General features: G+C 42.7%; 1 protein-coding gene across 1 annotated transcript; it reads right to left on the reverse strand.

Moving 5' to 3' along the window:
• Positions 1-259: 259 nt before the first annotated feature.
• On the reverse strand, positions 260-16030 carry LOC137913661 (ATP-dependent DNA/RNA helicase DHX36-like). Its single transcript, XM_068757298.1, has 26 exons — positions 15791-16030; positions 15012-15169; positions 14793-14906; positions 14420-14642; positions 13205-13243; positions 12884-13054; positions 12622-12701; positions 10921-10995; positions 10273-10439; positions 10076-10157; positions 9792-9932; positions 8719-8824; positions 7793-7880; positions 6829-6884; positions 6650-6714; positions 6007-6150; positions 5600-5717; positions 4776-4874; positions 4162-4335; positions 3980-4066; positions 3812-3895; positions 3571-3670; positions 3344-3434; positions 2569-2689; positions 1743-1895; positions 260-1651 (listed from the first exon to the last, which is right to left on the reverse strand). Exons 1-26 carry the CDS (start codon positions 16028-16030, stop codon positions 1427-1429), a joined length of 3201 nt encoding a protein of 1066 aa, XP_068613399.1. The 3' UTR covers positions 260-1426.
• Between the last annotated feature and the right edge of the window lie 1074 nt (positions 16031-17104).

The raw sequence follows: 17104 nt of genomic DNA on the forward strand, positions 1-17104 counted from the left end.
TAGATATGAAGAGTTCCGCTCAGCGTCCATTACGTACCAGGAATACTCCGATTCAAAGCCATGATGACAGTGCGACACGAATGCAGCGGCAGAGCGGCATTTTCCCCAATTACTGATCGCTCCGCCTGCGTGGGATGGAGTGACAGTGGAATCTGTCACGCTCTTTTTTTCCCCTGCAATTGGTTGGAAAGAAAACTTCACACCCTCTTCCCACCACTGCTTTCAACACCCAGCTGATTAGTGTGAAACATATAAAAATTAAAATTGTATTAAACATGTTTCTCAAGTTCAAGTGATGCGACGTAACGAGTGAGACTTACACAAGCACTGGCAGATAAAGCAGACCGAGTGAGTGTAGCCGCTAATGAGGCCCGGCTCCCGTCATTAAGAGCTTCTCCTGCAACAGATGAACTACGAAGGCTCGCACAGTGACGAGACAAGAGAGCATCGTTAGCAGCTTTATTGAAACATTTTATGAATTGCATCTGTTGGCCGTCACAATACGTAGAACAAGGCTAAGCTGCAAAACAAAAAGGACTGCGTGAATCTGTAGCACTTTGTGTAAATATCAACTGGAGGTATAACTGCCTGTGTGATCAATGGGCTTGGTGTTTGGCACCACAGACTGTCAACATGAATCAAATCCTACATTTGTGTCACAGGAGCCATTTTTCTCTCCATTCACTCATTGATTTGGACAGCTTGAAATACCACACACTTTGCCAGCCAGGGGTGTTTATATAAAAAAAATCCCCCTCAAGATTTATATCTGTGATGTTCCAGAGGGGAGCTGAAACTAGAGCGCGCGGATGATGGCGAGATTGGAAGCGAAGCCCTGCTCTTAATGTGATTGTCCAGCATGAGTCATCTTTTTACTGCTGCCGCACTCAGCCAGAGGAAATAAATGGCCTGACCAGAGTGTGATGATAACTGCATCCATCAAGCCCACCGCTCTGGCCACGGCCCAAATGAAGACCACAACTCTTGAGGCACGTGAAAGGAGGCAGCAGCTGCGTTGCAGAGTCTGGAGACGAGCAGACGACGCTTTGCATTTGCACTCAGGGAAATCGGCAATGAAATAACTTGCAACGGTTGTGAACCATCTGTGTACATGTAAATATGTGTAACAAGCTTTAATGGTAACGTGTTTTTCTCCAGTACAGATTTATATAACTGAAAAGGAAAATAAAAGCTTAGTTTCACGGGACGCATGTTCTCAATAGCATAACTTGGAATTTCAAACAAACCTGCCTGATGAAGATGGTCTGCATTACTGTTCTGTTCATTCAGCAGCAATGATCACACAGGAAATATCCACAAACAAATGAGGTACAGACAATATCTGAACATGAATTGACCCTAGCTAAATTAATAAATCATTCAACTGCAGAACTCTCTTCATAGGCAGCCAATGAAACGGTCATATCTAGTCATCGTCGTCATCGTCGAAGCAAATGTGTTGTCCCCTCTGGGCAGATGGCCACGTCCTGTCGCAGCCCTTAGCGCTGCCTGCAGGCTTCTCTTGAGTGGTGATCAGGTCCACGATGGCCGTGAAGACCGCACAATCTTTGGACTGAGCGTTTTGCCAATCCACAGGGGCAGGGTTGCGAATTTTGTCTTCCAGTCGAGAATCCAGCTCTTCTTTTAGACTCTTAAAAAAATAAGACAGGAAAGGAAGGTTTAAAAATAATAAGAATTTATCTCACCGTGAGTCGAGCTTCGTCGATTTGCACGCGCTGTACCTTGACAAGGTGGGCAATACGTGCCGGGGATCTGAAGACGATCCACCGGTCCACTGCCACGGTCTCCTCGTTCTCGTCTCTTTGGATTGTGATATCCCCCCCAAAGAACAGAAGCGAGAATGGAGACACCTCTGTGCAGTCGTACAGGAAGATCTGGAGACACATGGATGCGGATAATGATGAGTGATGAAATGCTTACAACCCCCCCGTGACAGTGGCATTATTACGCCACAGCGTGGCCAGCAGCTGTTCTGTGTTGTGGGCTACAAACATCTTATTAGTGAGGAAGGGTGGAAGTGTGTTTCCTTGTCTCCATGAAAAGGAGAAATGGAGCCACACACTGAGTGTGAACCCTGCAAATAAATTAAAAAAATATATATATATATATATATATATATATATATGAGAAAGCACTGGAAGTAATCAAAGACAACATGAAAGGTGTTTTGCTGCAAAACGGCAGCATTCACAAAGAGACTGCACCAAGAGAACAAAGAACGATGGAAGGGAGGGGGTAAAAAAGGAAGCAAACAGAGAGGGAGCGTAGTGAGGGTGGGAGTCAGGGAGCTACCTTGACCAGTTCCCACCCCACTACCACATTGTGTCTGGACGCTTTGAAGCACAAGGGCTTTTGAGAGAGAGAGTTGAAAGGGAGGGTTTTAATCAAATATTCATTCCATGGAAGCTGGTGTGGCAACACCGCTAACCTTTAACCACAGGCCCCTCTGAGATTCAAAAGCAAAAAACATACAGAACTGTGAAGTGAAATATGAAAACACAGAGCACCGACAGCACAATGAACTGCCATGTCCCTCGGCCAACTCACATTGCTGGTTCTCATCTTGAGGTGGTAGATGAGCCACCGATAGTTGAACTCAGTCTCCTCACAATTGACAGATTTTGGGTGGATGCAAACCTTTCCATCGGCTTGGGTGTACACCTTCACCCTGAGAAAGACAAGATGTCGACGTTTGAGCACGTTAAGGCTACTGGCAAAAGTAAAATCCCCAAAACGGAATAAAAACAAAAATAGGACAGGTGCTAAATAATGAGCAAAAAGGATGAGAAATGCAGCATGCGCCTGTTTATCCTGTCCAAACTACCGCAAGCTCTCAAAATGGGCGTTTGGATCTGAGTGAAGGTGATGAAGAATATGTTGAATGCAAAATGTAGTCATTTTAGAGGCAAAGTCAGGTGCTTACTTGTTAATCCAAGCACAAAGAATGCCTCCTGCCACTTTGGCACAGCGCGAAGTAAACATGAATTGTGATGCAGTCAACGAATCTCTAACATGAAAGCCACACCGTGTTACAAAGTCTTCTGCGTCAACCAGAGCAAAACAAACAAACTGGTTGCGCCGCGGGACAGATCTGATGTTGGGGTCGGCTTTAGCAGAAAAAAAAGGCATGCAATGCTTTTCTCGAGAAAGAAATCCTGTAAATGCTGCAGAGCATTCCTTATGCAGAGCAAATACGTCTCATAGTTTCACAACGCAACCGAGTCTGAGGTTGGTCAGTTCAATCCAAGATCAATAAGAATGATTATCTACATCTTGAGCTGCACAGCCCTTCCCTTTCTGTCTCGCTTCTCCTCCCACTCACCCCGGCCTCTTTTTGCTGTAAGACGGTTTGATCATGGCCACCTTCGGGTAAAGACCAGCTACAATCACTGCCTTGATTAACTTCTCATTATCTGAGGGTTGAAAAGAGAAGAAGAATGAATGACAAAATCAAGCCACGTTCCACAACCCGGTTTTAAACTTGTACGACAAATGATTTCCCTCGGCTTAGTCACGATGGAGAAAGGAGAAAAGCTCCTCTGTCATTACCGGAGTTGATGTTCGACTTGGGGTCTTTAGGATCTTTACTGCTGACAAAACCTGTAGACATTAGATGCTCAGCAAACTGACCCTTCATGTTGTGCAGCATCTGTGTGATCAAAGAACAAATTATTGTACTACAGAGGCGGCGAGTCCTTCTTCACCCAGACAGAAGTCGGCTCGTAAACAGAATCGCGTATCGATGGTCAAAGCGCTTCCGCTTAGAGCGCTCACAATCAGTCTGGCTCACCTGGAGCGTGTTGGCAGACAGGAAGTTATCCCAGCAGTACTCCCGCTCATGCCTGGCACCCCGTCTCTTCGCTTCCTCCCAGCCCTAGCCCAGTGATTGGGTTATAAATGACTGGATCAGTTCATACAGCAGAAATGAATGCATACTGGCAGATGTGGGCTGCTGTACCTGGAAGGCATTGACAATAGTCAGGTGGTCGCTCTTGGAGTTCTGGGACAAGGCCTTTCTTCTCATGTCTGCCATCTTTTCCTTCCCCTGCATTAACCAGCATTGCTATTAGTCTGACTCTGAATGGAGAATTAGAAGGATGAGTGCAGTAATGTGATGACGGCTTTATGTCTGTGCACTACCAGGGGTATAAAGAACGGGTCTTTGAAACTGAGCGAGGCGGCGATGGTGAGCACGGGGTTGATGCAGCCCAGCAGAGCCCCGAATAGGATGAGCTTCCCGATGTGAGGTTCTACAGGCAGGCGACCCAGGTGGAAACCCAGTGCCGTCAGGTTCTCCGAATGGTCCAGGGCATTCTAGCACACAACAAACACACGTCTGACATCACTCGAGCGCAAACCAGGATTTTCTTCATATAAATATCCTCACGAAAGTGAATCCGCTTAGAATTTAAGGTGACAACGGTTACATGCTAGCTTCATTTAATTTGAGGTGAGTTCAGGATTCCCAACTGGATATTGTACTTTTTGTGCTGACAATGCAGAAAGACGCTGATGAATGTTAAAACTACTATTCCACATGCCTGGGAGAGCATCTGGGCTTCCGCAGAATGCAAGGACACAGCAGCTGAGCGTGATTTCATTTCAAGTGATCACGTACCAAACGAGCAAGTTATCAGTGCTAATACTGTATAGCAGGATCAATAGGAGTAATATCAGAACAATCTCCAGACAGCTGCCTTGTTTTATTCTGACATAATAGTGTTTACATGATCCTCGTGTTTTTTTGTTTTTACCAGGTCGTTGAGGTTCTTGATGGCGAGGTTGACGGCCTTTTCAGTGGGAGGGTCCAGGGCTTTCTCCAGGAATCGAGCTATATACCCGAGTTTTAATATCTGGGCAGAACACATCACATTACATGAGACATAAATGAACAAAGGGATGTAATTAGTGCTGCACGTAATTCAGATCTCTCTTAGCTCTTATGTTTTACTCTTTACGCTCTTTAAACCAGATGTGACTGTGATGTGGTTCATTTTTAAGTGCCGAGCATGAATAACTACATTTTCTAAATGTATATTGGCTTCTAAATCAAGAGGAGATTTCTAAATGCACCGAACATCTCTGTGTATTATAGAGCACGAGCTCAGGGTTAGCATGTTGACAGTGCACCGTATTCACTTTTAGGGCAGATTGATCCATTAGTGAGCCTCTCAACCACGAGCATGAAAACCCCACATTACGCACACACACACTTGAATGCATTAAACTGAACTGCTGGACCACTGGAGTAAAAACTAACATTGCTAGCAATGTGAACTTTAGCTTTAACCTCCATTTACATAGTGTGATATATGACTGTATGGAGTACTTGAAACAGCATAACAAGCAAGCCATTAAAGGAGACAGCGACTGCTCCTTCAAGGGAGAGAGCTCTCGAGTAGGAGTCATTATGTTCTTCGCAAAAAGAAAACCCTGATGAGGAGGGGGGGGGGGGGGGGGGGGGCATGAGGCAGGAGACGCTGCCATTTGATGCTCAAGATCAAAAACAGCCTCAATGCCCTCCTGCCCATACAAAACTCATGCACAGCATCTGCCTCTTTCTCTGCACATACACAACCTTGATATGGAGGCACAGCTCCTCCAGTGGCGTCCTCATGATTTCTGGTAGCTGGTAGGCATCCAGCAGGCTTGCCCTGAGACCATTGTACAGATGATAGCACTTCCCCGGACACACCCTGAACATACGCACAGAAGAAGAGGGTCGGGTAGATGTGTTATATCCGACTTGTGACAGGAGCTTAATCTAAAATCAATGGGATGAAACTGCACTCAAGAAGCAGCTCCTGCTAATTAGGGCCTTGTTCCACTTGGATGTCGGAGCCAACAGGAAGGAGGCGCTTTGCCTTCAATTGTGTGTCGAGGTGGGACAGAAGAATGCGTGCACGCAAGAGGAAAAGTTGAGATGACAAATAGAAGGACAACTCCTCCCAGATTAGGAAGTCTCTCTCTCTCACACACACACACCTGCCAGCTCGTCCTTTCCTCTGTTTAGCATTGGCCAGACTAACCCACTCCTCTGTCATGGTGCTGATGTTGTTGTCGGTGTCAAAGTGGGTCTCTTTAATCTTGCCGCCATCTATCACATAAACGACGTCATCTATGGTGATGCTGCGAGAAAGAGTGGTGGGGGAAGTAGACAGTGGAGGCACAGGGGGAGGGGGGGGGGGGTGGATGGGGAAAAAAGACCAAATCAGACAGAAAAACACTTCAAAGATTTCTGTCAGGAAGGCTTCACTGAGGCAGACAGACACACTCATTGAGGAGTAAAAGATGGCACGGAGCCCTTTGGTTGGTTTACGGGCTATATTTAGTGCAGTGATGTGAAGGGAGTGCAGGCAGCTTCTTAATTTGCTCAGTGCTGTGAAAGCATTAACAAATTGCCTGTCAGAGACTCAGTCTACTCCATTCAAACCAGTATGACAGTGTTCATAATCAATCTAAGGAACACATGCTAATTAGCCTCCAATCCACTGTTGGTATTAATAAACTTATGAAGCACAAACATTCACGATGGGGAAAGACATTCTTTTTTTCTTTTTAAGGAAATTAACTGAAGAGCCAAAAACAGATTTTCAGAGTGAAAGCACACACACTAACACACACACACCTGGTTTCAGCTATGTTGGTGGCAATCACGATCTTTCTAACTCCAGGAGGAGGCTTTTTGAACACCTGAGAGGAGTGAGAGAAGTATTTGATTGGATATTTCTGATACTGAAAAAGGAATGAAGGCAGAAATCGAACGAGTCGGAGAACCAGTAAAGAGAGAAAATGGAGAATGCTGACCTGCGTCTGATTGGCGGTCGGCATGAGGGAGTGCAAAGGGATGATAACGAAACGATCTGAAACACAGTAAAAGACCAAAGGATAGCTGAAACAAAGTACCGTGTGCAACCTTGAGATACTGCTGCTGGTACTGTGTCTAAAAATATGACCTCAGATGTTCCCATAAATTATAATGACGACGCAAGAATTTGTTGACATTTTGTCATGTCACGCTGTTATTGATAAACAATAAAAGCTTAATGATTTCATTTTATCATGGTAAATGAAGTCAAATTAATAAAAAATTGGCAATCACGATTTTATATTGTTATAAATGGAATATAAATTTGTTTATCATTCACAGACAAAAAATTTGTATCTGCTCTCTCAAAATCCACAATATATAAATTTGCAAACATTTTTTATTTTAAAAGTTTAAAGCATGAACACAAGACATTTTTACTTCATAAAAATATATATTCTTAATGCAAAACTGTGGATATGAAGTGTCATATATTCACTTCCAGGATATATGTTTATTTTATACAGCTTCTATTTAACCAGGAAGAAATCAAAGTTTTATTTGGGAGACCCAGACAAGAACTGCAGCAATTCAAAGTTACACATAAAATCACAAAAATGAGCAATGATGAACTTTAAAAGTCTGGGTAGATTTAGAAAACATCAGGCAACAATGGAATAGTCCATCAGCTAATCATTTAATAGTGACAACTACAAATACTTCTGTTAATTGTATATTGGGACTGGAACTGTTATTCTGTTTTGTTTTGATTGAGGACCCTCTTGAAAACGAGATGGTTTCATCTCAAGGGGTTTTATCCTTTCAAATAAATAAATAAAAATAAATAAATAAAATGACAAAGGAAAAAGATGGAAATTATGAATGATCTCCTCGATGGTGTATTAATTTGCTGGTTTGTCCTTCAGGGTCAGATGCTTTCCATGTGTGTCACTCTGTGTGTACCTGATTTGAACATCTGCTGAGCCATGAGCAGGTCATTGAGAGAGCTGATGTTGTCCCAGCCAGGCAGGAAAACCAAGATCGCACCTTCCTGCCAGTCAAAGATATGCCATAACATTTAGGAACTGAAAGACACCCTAAAAACCTGCTGGGTCCAGATGCAGGCAGCATATCTTGTTCCAGCGAGTTCATACATACACGTTAAGATACAGTGGGCTGTTCAGGACATGCACACGCACACACACACACATCAGGTGTAGCCAGTGGGCATTCATCAATGCATGCATGTCAAACCCTAGGTGTCCCACACCACATAATAAAGCATTCTACACAGTCAGAGCCCGGGAGATGGCCTGCAGCCTCGCTTCAGGAACTGTATAGGCAAATCAGCCAGTTCCCTTTCAGGATTGTGACAGTGCCACAGTGAATCAGCTGGTTGACTGGCTCAGGGTAGCCATGACAGAGCGATTATAGTTCCGTAGGGGAGGGGATAATTATTCTGTCGACCTGCATTAGTCACTCCTCAATCTGGACCCGTCTGCTCCTCCTGCTCCTCTCTCATGTACCTTTCTCACACAGTCACAGATTCTATACAAAAGTTCCACTTTGCTTTGAAAGATTAAAAAAAAGAAAACGAGAGTAGTCTATTTTTGCCTTTCATTACCAAAAACAGGGAAGTTACTGAACTAGTGGCAATTTTTTGACATGTACGCTGCTCTTAACTCATCTACAATCCTGATATGGATAGGGTTAATTCTGTGCGTTTCTGGAGTGACAGAAAGAGTAAAATGTTCACAAAATGTGTTTGATCCCCCTAAGGTGACTGTAAAGTAGCTCTGTGTTTAAATGTTAACCTTCCTGTTCACTTTATTCAGTGTCACTGAGAAAGTAATTACTGTTAGTTACTTGCCACACAAAGTTAAGCTCACCTCTTCTTTGAGCACAATGTGACGAATCAGTGCGTGGATGAGCTCCAGGTCAATCTTCTCATCATTGTCCAACATCTCCACTGTCCTAATGGTGCCATCAGAGTATCTAAAAAAGATTAAAAGGCATTTGCAAAAACTTTTTTGTTGAAATTCTATGGCTCGGAAGGATATATCCAAAGAAATCCAAAAGATTTTGGTGGTTTTATGGATCAGTTTATCATTGCAGGAAAGGAACAATGACAAGATGTTTGCTTCAAGATCCAACGAACGTTTCTGGTGATCCAGAATGTTTGACTGTACAAATGTCACATAACAAATATTGACGGTGCAGACATGCAGTTAAGCTGGAAATGAAACTCTGACCCCATTAGGTGTTCAATTTGTCCATTAAAAATGCAATCGTTCTGACTTCAATGTAAGTGATGGGGGGGGGTGGAAGCTGAATAATATATATTACAAGAGAGACTTGTCTTGTGAATCTCTCCCGTACGTCATGACCATCAAGCTGCTACATAAATCTGAATAATGCTGAACCTGTTTACAGCATAGGGAGACACGGTAGACACTCGTTCTGCTTTGTCCAACAACTGTATAGTGCTTTCACAACAAGATTGTAGTGTTTATACATGTAATACACCTACAGTAACAAGGGCGGCAGCGATTAGAAACTGCACTGAACAGAGTTTAAAAGCAAAGCGGAAGTTAGTTCCCCTCAAAAATATGGATGGAGAAACTGCACTCAGTGGTAATTACTATGTTTGTAGACTTTGCCTTAAATATACATGCTCTTACATTTCTGAAGAGGAGCAAATAATATACAGCAATGGCTTTTTCCACTGAACACTGTCAGCCACCCACGGCGTAGATAAACCTCTTCAGTAACAGATGCATGAATAAGTGTTTACTTGACAAATCAAGCCTTTAGTTGTCTCTGTGCTCATCTTTTAGAGTCAACTTGAAGTTCACATTCAAAGTGTGCCAATGATTGTCTCATTTCCAAGCTGAACAACACATCCCACCAACCCGGTAGCTGCTATACCAATTTATCTAATCTGCTCTCCTGTCCAACTCACCGGCCCTCCAGCGTGCGAGCATAACCAGGCCAGCTCTCCCGGTATTCAGCCTCTTTCTCCTCCTTTTCAGGTCTGCAGTTCTTTCCCTGCCAAAATGTTTTCTTCCACTGAGGGCGACGGTCCAGATTCTGGGGACAATACCTGGCAGAAAACACCAAACTGTTAGCTTGTTGACTAACAATCAAACGACAGGGATTTAGCGGTACCAGATGTGTTTGTTAAGTTTCTCTGTGCCAAGGCTGCGGCCGTCTTTTATGAGTGTTTGAGAAGCAGCATCAATCTACCTGGTCAGTTCCACAATGTCCTCGAGTAGGAACTCTTCAACTGGAAATGTCAATCCAGGAATGTGGACCATTGGGCAATGATCTGTAAGGAGTTCAATAACGGAAAAGATGAGACGGAAGAATAATCTTAGGCAATTAGGCTGGATGATTTGTTTTTGTCACGCAGGGCGTAGTATGCACTTTGGCGGGTTGTGTACCAAAATATTTAGAAAACTTCTGTGCGTTGAGAGTGGCGCTCATGAGGATAACCTTGAGGTCATCTCTGAGGTTGAGTAGGTCCTTCACGATGATGAGCAGAACATCCGATTGCAGGTTCCTCTCGTGGATCTCATCCAGGACCAGATGGCTGATACTGGACAACAATCTGAGGGCAAGAAGACTCAGTCAAAACCATATACATGAATGGACAGTGCGTCTTGAAAGAAAACGCACTGATTCATAATGACTCATGTGTTCGCTGCAGAGAAAGAGTCACAGAAAGTGTCCACAGTCCAGACTGTCCATACAGTCCATACTGATCCACGCCAGCTGCTGGACTGGCTGCCATGCAAATGTACTTTAATTCCAGAAAAGAGCAGCACACAAGGATGAGCGGACAAGCGCTGTGTGTTTGTGTGTGCAATTCTCTACCTATGCGCATGGCGACCCATATTAATGCTTCTTCCACAGACAGAAAGGTCCACCACAAATCAATGAAGACAAAAGAGAGAGACCATGCAAAGGGGAGAGAGGAAGGTCAGACAGAACAGAGACACAAAGAAGAGGAGAGGAAAAAAAGGTAGGAGAAGATGCGATGAGGATGAGGATGGTAGGGATGATGGTGCAGGGAGTGGTGGCGAACTCACGGGTCTGAACGAAGCCACTGAAGAATGATGCCTGTTGTACAGTATAGGACTGAGCCTTGTCTCCGTGGCAACCGGCTACGAGAGGTGGGAGGAGAAAAAAAAAACCATTCTCTAACGCAAATCACATTATCTCTCAAAATGCATCGTTTCATCTCCCAGATCCGCATTAGAATCCAAGTACAGCTTTGAAACATCATGATTTGTCCATGCTGAGGTATTATTATTCTGATGAGCCCCTTTTTCATTATATTATCAGAATTTAAAAAGGCCATAAAGCACCACAATATTATTAGAAGCATTATTCAGAAGCTGCATCTCTAGCGAGATCTGCCTAAAATTTAATAAAGATCCACCCCTGTGCAAAATATCAAAATCTGTTGACCGTTTTTCTAGATATCATGTGAATCAACAAACAAATAAGCAAATATTAAGCAAGCAAGTATTTTCGAACCATGGTTACAAAGCATTTTTCCAACAGTAATGTCATAATGTAAACAATTTTTAATGACCAAGCAGGGTAACAAACAAATTAATAGCGGGTCCAACTAATAAAAGCCAGCAGTGATTTTTACAGTATGGATGCCAGAAGAATTGTGTCTATCGCTATTTTAACACAGAAACTAAATTCCAAGTATCAAATTATGGAAAACTAGAGAAGGAACTTGCTAAAGATGAAGAGAGTCTGGCTGGATTCCCCTCCAGACGAGCACAGGCACAATTCCAAGCCTCTAAATAAACTCCACTGCTTCGGTTCTCTGTGAAAAATGTCTGAGCTCTCCGTTCATTAATCCTGCAGCGCGACAGATGTCCTCTGAGGTTATGTGATTAATAGCATATTACCGGTAAGTAAATTGTGGCACCTAAGCACAAACTTGCATCAGCACAATTCTGTTTTATGACAGGGATCCTCTTGCAGGCTCAGCCTGAAGGTCAGGTAATAAAACAGCAGCAACCTGATTGCTCTCGAGCATTACGTGTTCAGAGCCATGACACAGTTTCGTGCTTTGCTTCATTTTCATTTATAATCTAAATACCGGTACAGTAATACCTTGACATATGTCCAGGACCATGCTATTAACTCAAGTCACTCGAATGTCAAATACACGTTTCCCATATAAAATAACTGAAAACAATTGAAGCCGTTTTTAGGCTTTGTGTTTTTGATAGCAACCTTCTCTTGATTGTACATATCGTCGATGTACTCCGCTCGTACTGGCGTGCTAAATCACTAACGTGGACACCATGTTGATCGATAATTGCATGATGACAAAATAGGCAATATCCCAAATCTGATTGATAAGGCACGGTTTCCTTCTGGGGGGGGGGGCAGGAAAAAGGCCTCCCCAGACCATCTAAGCATTCTCAGCATTGTCAGTGCTTTCATGGGAACACAGCTGGCTTGTGATACATTTATATAAATACGGCTTCCTTAAGGACCCAAACTTTTTTTTGTCGCAGTAATTGCAGCATCAGCACAAATACAATTTGTGTTTTTCTTTCCCCAAGTGTAAGCACAAGAACATTAACTAAAATACTGCTTTCTCTTGAAAAATGTATCATTAGTACAACAACAAGAGTATTTTTGAGTAAACTTTCCAAAATGCAGATACTGCAGTTTGCCTTCGTAGAGAAACATTGCTGACAGCTATTTTTACAACCATCCTTTCCCTATGTGCAAGATGTGCAACAAGGCTTCCTTACCTCTGCAGGCGGATTTGGTAACCGCAAGAATTTCCATTCCCTACACTTTCTGCCCTCTCCGCTGCTACGCGCTCTGCTATCTGAAAGAAAGCACACACAGGGAAAGATGTACTAAAACAAAACATCAGCAATGTCTAAAATAATCCAACTTGCACGACGTAAGAAAAAAAGCAAGAGGAAAAACGATGCATCATACAACAACAACACAATAGCCTCCTTATGCACATAGAAACACAACCAGACACAAAAATAGTGTCCATACCGAGATGGCACTGATGCGACGAGGCTGAGTGCAGATCACACGGCACATCGAGCCCATGCCTCTGTTGATATAGTCATCCAGGATGAATTGTGTGACCTGAGTGGTTTTTCCACAGCCTGTTTCCCCACTCACCACCAGCACACGGTTCGCGTTGATGAGCTGCACCAGTTCCTGAGGACGAAAAGATGGGATCAGGCGAGAGGAAGAGGATCAAGTAGCAGATGAGGTGGAGGATAAACATAACATTTTGAGTACGAAAAGGAGCTGTTTTACCAAAAATGGTGTGATGCATGAGAGAGGAAGATGAAATCAAACACCTACCTCTTTCCTACCATAGGATGGAAGTTTTTCCCTAAATTTCTAAAGACACAAAGAGCAATCATTTGTAAAACTTCCATGTCAATATATGTCAAGTAGTTCAACAATAACTCAGTGATTCCTCATCTTTCACACAAATGGCATCTGGATTGCGAGTCCGTTTAAAAATATTTGTTTTTATACATATGTTTGCAATATATAAAGAATACTACCAGTACATAGTCCCAATAATATTCTTGCTATATCTTTGATAACGCTTGACCATAGAGCCATATGATGAATCTTCTGCATTATTCTAATCTTGTAGTAAATTATATCCTTCTCCAACAGGAGCCGAAGGAGGTTGTGTGATTAATACTGTTTGTTTATTTTGTGCGAGTATACACCTCCTGGCAAAAAAAAAAAAAAAAAAGAATCTCCACTCGTAAAAAATGTTCATTCCAGTTTAATTTTTTATGAAAATAATGATTAATATATAATTTTGTTTTGTTTTTAATTTTTATTCTGCTTGAAACAAATTAATAAAAAAATAAAAAAATAAATAATTACACACATGACATAAAACTATTATTATCTAAAATGACAACCTTCTGGTTTTAACAAATAATACAGAAAAGAAAGTTTGTTTTAGACTGTAAAAACAACTTTTTTTTTTTTTTTTACATCAAGCCTAGGAAAAACATGGAATCACTAAATTCTATGGAAAATATTCTAGAATCTTTGGCAGATATTGTGTGCATGGGAACTCAAAAAGAGATGTGAATTAAATTTTATGAAAAGGTGAGCCCTTGGCAGATGAACCAGTAATTAGGATGGTATGGATCCAGGAAGTGACCTGCCCAGCTCTGCCTCTGACTGGCTTAGTACGATTCTCACGCAGACAGAGTTCTGTCAGGGAGCAGCTACATTAGACAATTAGAGGCAGTGACGGGTGGGCCATGACCTCAATATAGCTTTTGTAAAGTATCTGGTAATAGGTATTCACTCTCTGTAAGCCTTCTACTTGATCCACTTCTACTGTCATCTGTTAATTATAGGGCACAGATGCCGGGTCCTGCATCATTCTAAGTTGTAATGTGTCTGTCTGACACATTCATACAGAGGCAAAAGGTTTAAAAATATATATACTGGTTTGTGTGTACACAGAGAGAGAGAGAGAGAGAGAGAGAGAGAGAGAGAGTGTGTGTGTGTGTGTGTGTGTGATCTTTACACACTCACCAGCATTTCTTTGTACTTGGGATCTGATTTTTTGTTCTGCAGGTCTCTCTTCAAGCGGTCATCCAGTGAACTGTCCCTGACTACTTCTTGAAATAAAAACTCCACATCCTTGTCATTCCTTCTCTGCTTCCCTTTATAATCCTCCTCCTGCTGCTGCTGCTCCTCCTCTTCCTCATCCCAGTTGTCTGGCAGCTCATCTTTAACGACTGTAGCAGAGCAGTGTCTAAAAAAAAAAGAAGAAGATTTTAAATGTGAAAACATCTACGAAACAACTGGTCACATGAAAATACTGCCTCAGGGCACCATCAAATACGGAACTATTCTTTGGAGCAACTTGCATCTTTTTCAGCATCCGATTTGTTTGCAAAGTTACCTTTTTGATTTATGAGTAGACTTCTTCTGGTCTGGAATAAATTCTTCATCTTCTTCCTCATTTTTAATCCCAGTCTTATGCTTCTCTTCTTCAGGTGCATCCCCATCAAAATAACTGCATATTAAATTGAATGGTATGGAAATTAGTCACAGCGGTAAAAAATAACACTCAAAGCCCTTTAAGCTACAAATTTCACCATTCTTTGCATGCTGTCCTTACCAATGGCCCTCTCTACTGACAGCTGCATGTCCACTTCCAGACATGGAGACTATTGGATTCCTGATGCGCCCGTCTTGACGAGCCTGATCGCTCTGGACCGAGTTAAGCAGCTGAGTGATGTGCTGCTCTCTAGCCTCATCCATCTGGACCACAGCGCGCTATAGAGAGCCAAGTTCAGCAATGGATTCAGAACAATAAAATGAGTTAATAATAATTTACTATTCTGTGATATGCATCTGTACATGATGGAACAATAAAACACATTCCCCAATAGATAGAGCTTCTAATTTGTGATAACTGCATTTTGACAAACGAATGGATTATCTTACTTGAAAGAACATATTATTTTGTGATTTCTGCTCTATATACACAGAGTGAGTTTTCTTCAGGGGTTGAAGCCAGTTCAGAATCCAATAAATGATATGTATGATTGCAGGTTTTCATTCATTCATTCATTAATTCATTCATCCATCTGTTTAACCGCTTTGTCCGTTACCGGGTCACGGGTCATGCTGGAGCCTATCTCAGCAGTCAATGGGCGAGCGGTGGGCTACACCCTGGACAAGCCGCCAGTTCATCGCAGGACCACACACAGACAGACAAAAACTCACAGACACACCTCAGCACTCAATGATTGCAGGTTTTGCCCCTTCTATAAAATAACATCCAGGTGACGCTAATTTTATTCTCTCTGTGTTGAAGGTCTAAATATATGGTGACAAGAAGAAGGCCCTGTTCTACACGAGGTGCGAGAGCTTGGAACAAAACACGATCCATACCGATCTCCGATCGGCCTGTTTCCTCCTGACGGCTCCATATTTTGCGTACCACATTCCAATCTCACGGCCCTTCAGGTGTGGCGGGGGACGGTCCGACTGTTCACCCGCTGCTCGGTTCCCTTCAAAGTCGGAGCTGTGTCCTCTCGAGCGTCCAGCTCCTGCACCTCTGTCCAATCTCTCGCCGCTTCCATCTCTGTGTCCTCGACCTCCTCTTCTGCCTCTTCTCCCACCGTAACTCATAACGTCCTATGAAGCAAATGCTGCAGGGGGCAACGACTCGAGTGCTGTCAGACTTCCAGGGGACGCGTAAAACTGATGCGTTGTACCACCGCGGACACGGAAACGCTACTTAGCTAACAACAATACATTTGTGAACGACAGACTGAAGTTATAAATATGAGGCTACACCCGCAGCTACTGACCACCGACTGATTGTTGTCTACATGTATACCCAGTTTGTTTACGTCAAAATCGGACTTGTAAAAGAATAAACAATAGCCGTGAAAAGACCGCTGCTGTCGCTTTTTCGTCAATGTCGCACAATATGACGTCACGCTACTTGTTATCGTCGCAGCGGTCAAGGATTGGTTGATACAAAACACGCCCACAGACGTATTTGCAAACTGCAGTACCGCCCGCCACCACCACCACCACCCAATAGGGATCATTAATTTATAACTATAATAATTAATAAAGTACGGCAGCTTATTGCTTCCGTAATAAAGTAATTTAAAAAAATTAAAAAAAGAGCAAAAAGAAAACCTCATTCTAGCTGATGGTGGATGTGTCTGCCAAGTGTTCCTGTCTTTGCTGCTAATGATCTCTTCTGATGGGACTGTGATAAGAAGATCAGATCTGCTGTGGATTAATCACATGACTCTCTCTCTGGGGGAGCAATTACCAATGATAGCTGCTAACTCTGCACCAATCTTTTTAAGTATTTAATTGTTGTGCTTTATTTCCTTTTGCCATAGTAGAGTAGAGAATCAAATGTTATTACTTTGCCTTTTCACCACCAGCTATCAGTACAGATGGTTTACGTAATTTAGTAAACATCCAAACATTTGCTGAGCTCATGTGCAAGTTCCAATTTCTCACCAACATGGCCTTAAATGGTTGATTGATCATGGTTGTTTGTGAGAGCTTAAGACCAGAAGCTGAACAGCAGCGTTCCTCTGACCAAGTAGTAGATCTAATTGATTCCACTCTGTTAGGCTGTAGAGATCAATCTCTGCTCAAGTATAACCACTGGCACCATTAGCAGCTGAAATGCTTCACAGTGATTTCAACTTGTATCATGTAGTAGTTTTACAT

Source organism: Brachionichthys hirsutus, unplaced genomic scaffold, assembly GCF_040956055.1.
Source record: "Brachionichthys hirsutus isolate HB-005 unplaced genomic scaffold, CSIRO-AGI_Bhir_v1 contig_987, whole genome shotgun sequence".
Lineage (NCBI taxonomy): Eukaryota > Metazoa > Chordata > Actinopteri > Lophiiformes > Brachionichthyidae > Brachionichthys > Brachionichthys hirsutus.